The sequence below is a fragment of the Piliocolobus tephrosceles genome, chromosome 2 (genome assembly GCF_002776525.5).
Source record: "Piliocolobus tephrosceles isolate RC106 chromosome 2, ASM277652v3, whole genome shotgun sequence".
NCBI classification, from domain to species: domain Eukaryota; kingdom Metazoa; phylum Chordata; class Mammalia; order Primates; family Cercopithecidae; genus Piliocolobus; species Piliocolobus tephrosceles.
Genome location: NC_045435.1, coordinates 97,139,966 through 97,142,059, shown reverse-complemented (window position 1 = coordinate 97,142,059; position 2,094 = coordinate 97,139,966). Strand labels below are relative to the sequence as shown.

General features: G+C 49.3%; 1 protein-coding gene across 2 annotated transcripts; it reads left to right on the top strand.

The window, feature by feature from the left end:
* Positions 1-460: 460 nt before the first annotated feature.
* On the top strand, positions 461-1,241 carry MOBP (myelin associated oligodendrocyte basic protein). 2 transcript variants are annotated; one of them, XM_023231505.1, is made up of 2 exons: positions 461-666; positions 932-1,241. In XM_023231505.1, exons 1-2 carry the CDS (start codon positions 461-463, stop codon positions 1,239-1,241), a joined length of 516 nt encoding a protein of 171 aa, XP_023087273.1. The 2 variants fall into 2 exon arrangements, with proteins under 2 accessions (XP_023087273.1, XP_023087272.1); XM_023231504.1 differs by having other exon boundaries at positions 926-1,241.
* Positions 1,242-2,094: the final 853 nt, after the last annotated feature.

The following is a 2,094-nucleotide window of genomic DNA, read 5'->3' as shown; positions in this document are numbered from 1 at the left end:
GTCAGCAGTTTGTTCTTTGTCCTTGTTGTGTAGTATTTTATTGCACGACTGATGATTGTTTTAATAATAAATAATAATAAACTTTTTTTTTTTTTGCTTTTTAGAGAAAAGCCTTTTCCTAACTCTAGAATATTATTTAGTCAAGAATATGTTTGGTTTTAAATGTTTTCCTATGTTACATGGGTCTCTAAAACATAAGGAAAACAAGAGCCCATGTTTATTTTTCTCCTTGAAAACAGGATTTTTAAAAATACACAAATGAAAATTAATGAACTCTTAGTAGAGCTCCTTTCCACGGAGTTGGGGGGAAGTTGCTCTGCCAGAGTTTTGCTCTGTAGGACCACCCTGAATGTTACCTTGGACTATGGGAGTAGCAGGGGGCTTCCTGAGTAGAGGGCTCCCTTGCCTGATGTGCGTTTATGTCTCCTTCTGTCTCCTTGCATCGGCGATTTCCAGTAAGATGAGTCAGAAAACGGCCAAGGAGGGTCCCAGACTCTCCAAAAACCAGAAGTACTCCGAGCACTTCAGCATACACTGCTGCCCGCCGTTCACCTTCCTCAATTCCAAGAAGGAGATAGTGGATCGGAAATACAGCATCTGTAAGAGCGGCTGCTTCTACCAGAAGAAAGAGGAGGACTGGATCTGTTGCGCCTGCCAGAAGACCAGGTGAGCGGCCGCCCAGCCCCGCGGCACCGGCTGGGCACAGCGCGTGGTCTTGGCTCCGGGCACGCCCCTCCCGCTCCGCCCCCCACTCTTCCCCCTAGTCGGCTCCGGGTTAGGCTCCGACACCGGAAGGCACTCCAGGGAGACTGGAAGGTGGGTGGGGGAGCAGGGCCTTCCTACCTGTTTCCAGCTCCTGCCAGCGTCGCTTAAGCAGCAGAAGGGAGCCCTGGCTCCCGCCTCCAGCTTCTTTTGGCCCTCTCAGAACCAGCCGCCGTGCCAAGTCCCCTCAGAAGCCCAAGCAACAGCCAGCTGCGCCCCCCGCGGTGGTCAGAGCGCCAGCCAAGCCACGGTCCCCTCCGAGGTCTGAGCGTCAGCCACGGTCCCCTCCGAGGTCTGAGCGTCAGCCACGGTCCCCTCCAAGGTCTGAGCGTCAGCCACGCCCCCGCCCAGAGGTCCGACCACCGCCAGCCAAGCAGCGTCCCCCTCAGAAGTCCAAGCAACAGCCGCGCAGCAGCCCCCTCAGAGGGCCAGGCGCCAGTCGTGGGGGGTCCCCCGTCAAAGCTTCTAGGTTCTGGTAACACCATCTCTTCCCTTTTGTTCCCCAGCCCTAAGGTTAGTAGCTGCTTCCTGTGTTTACTAACACCGGGCTGTCTCCACGGCCCTTTTCAGCCTTATTACCCAACCTGTGTAATCAACTCCCTCCATTAAATCCCCTCTGGTTGAAATACCTAGTGTGGCTTCTGGTTTCCTCCTAGATGCTATTAGTGCATACTTAGGGTGGCTGTGGCCATTGCTTCCTTTGTTTAATAGAACTGGAAGTTGTTAATCTATCAATTGAGATTATAGACCATGGTAACAGATTGAATAAACGAGTTCCTCAATGCCTGTGCCTCAGGGAGATAAGGAATGGTGACTCTAATCAATATCCTTATATGTGAAAGGAGAGGGTAGTCCATTGGACCCATCTATCCTCCTAACACACTTCATCTCATATCAATCTCAGTGGCAATACCATTCACTCATTCACTTACTCAACAAATCCTATTGCATACCTGTAAAATTCCGTTTGATGTGCTGGGGAAGGGAATATGGCAGCGAGGAAACTGTGTTATTTGAGATTCACCAGGACCATATAATAGAATAGGTGTCATCGTGTAGGGATCAGTGCTGTAATATTTTCGTAATATGCATGTACATGGGACCATGAAAACCATAAGCAGGGAGTTACTGGCTCTACCACAGGAGTTTGGGTTTTTACAAGGGAATTAGGATAGGATGAGTAGACGGCAAAAGCAAGGTGAGTCATGTAGAGACAAAAAGAGGGCCAGAGATGAACATGTTCACCTACCCTATCTTAGTAGGCTAGGTTCTTTCTTTCTTTCTTTCTTTCTTTCTTTCTTTCTTTCTTTCTTTCTTTCTTTCTTTCTTTCT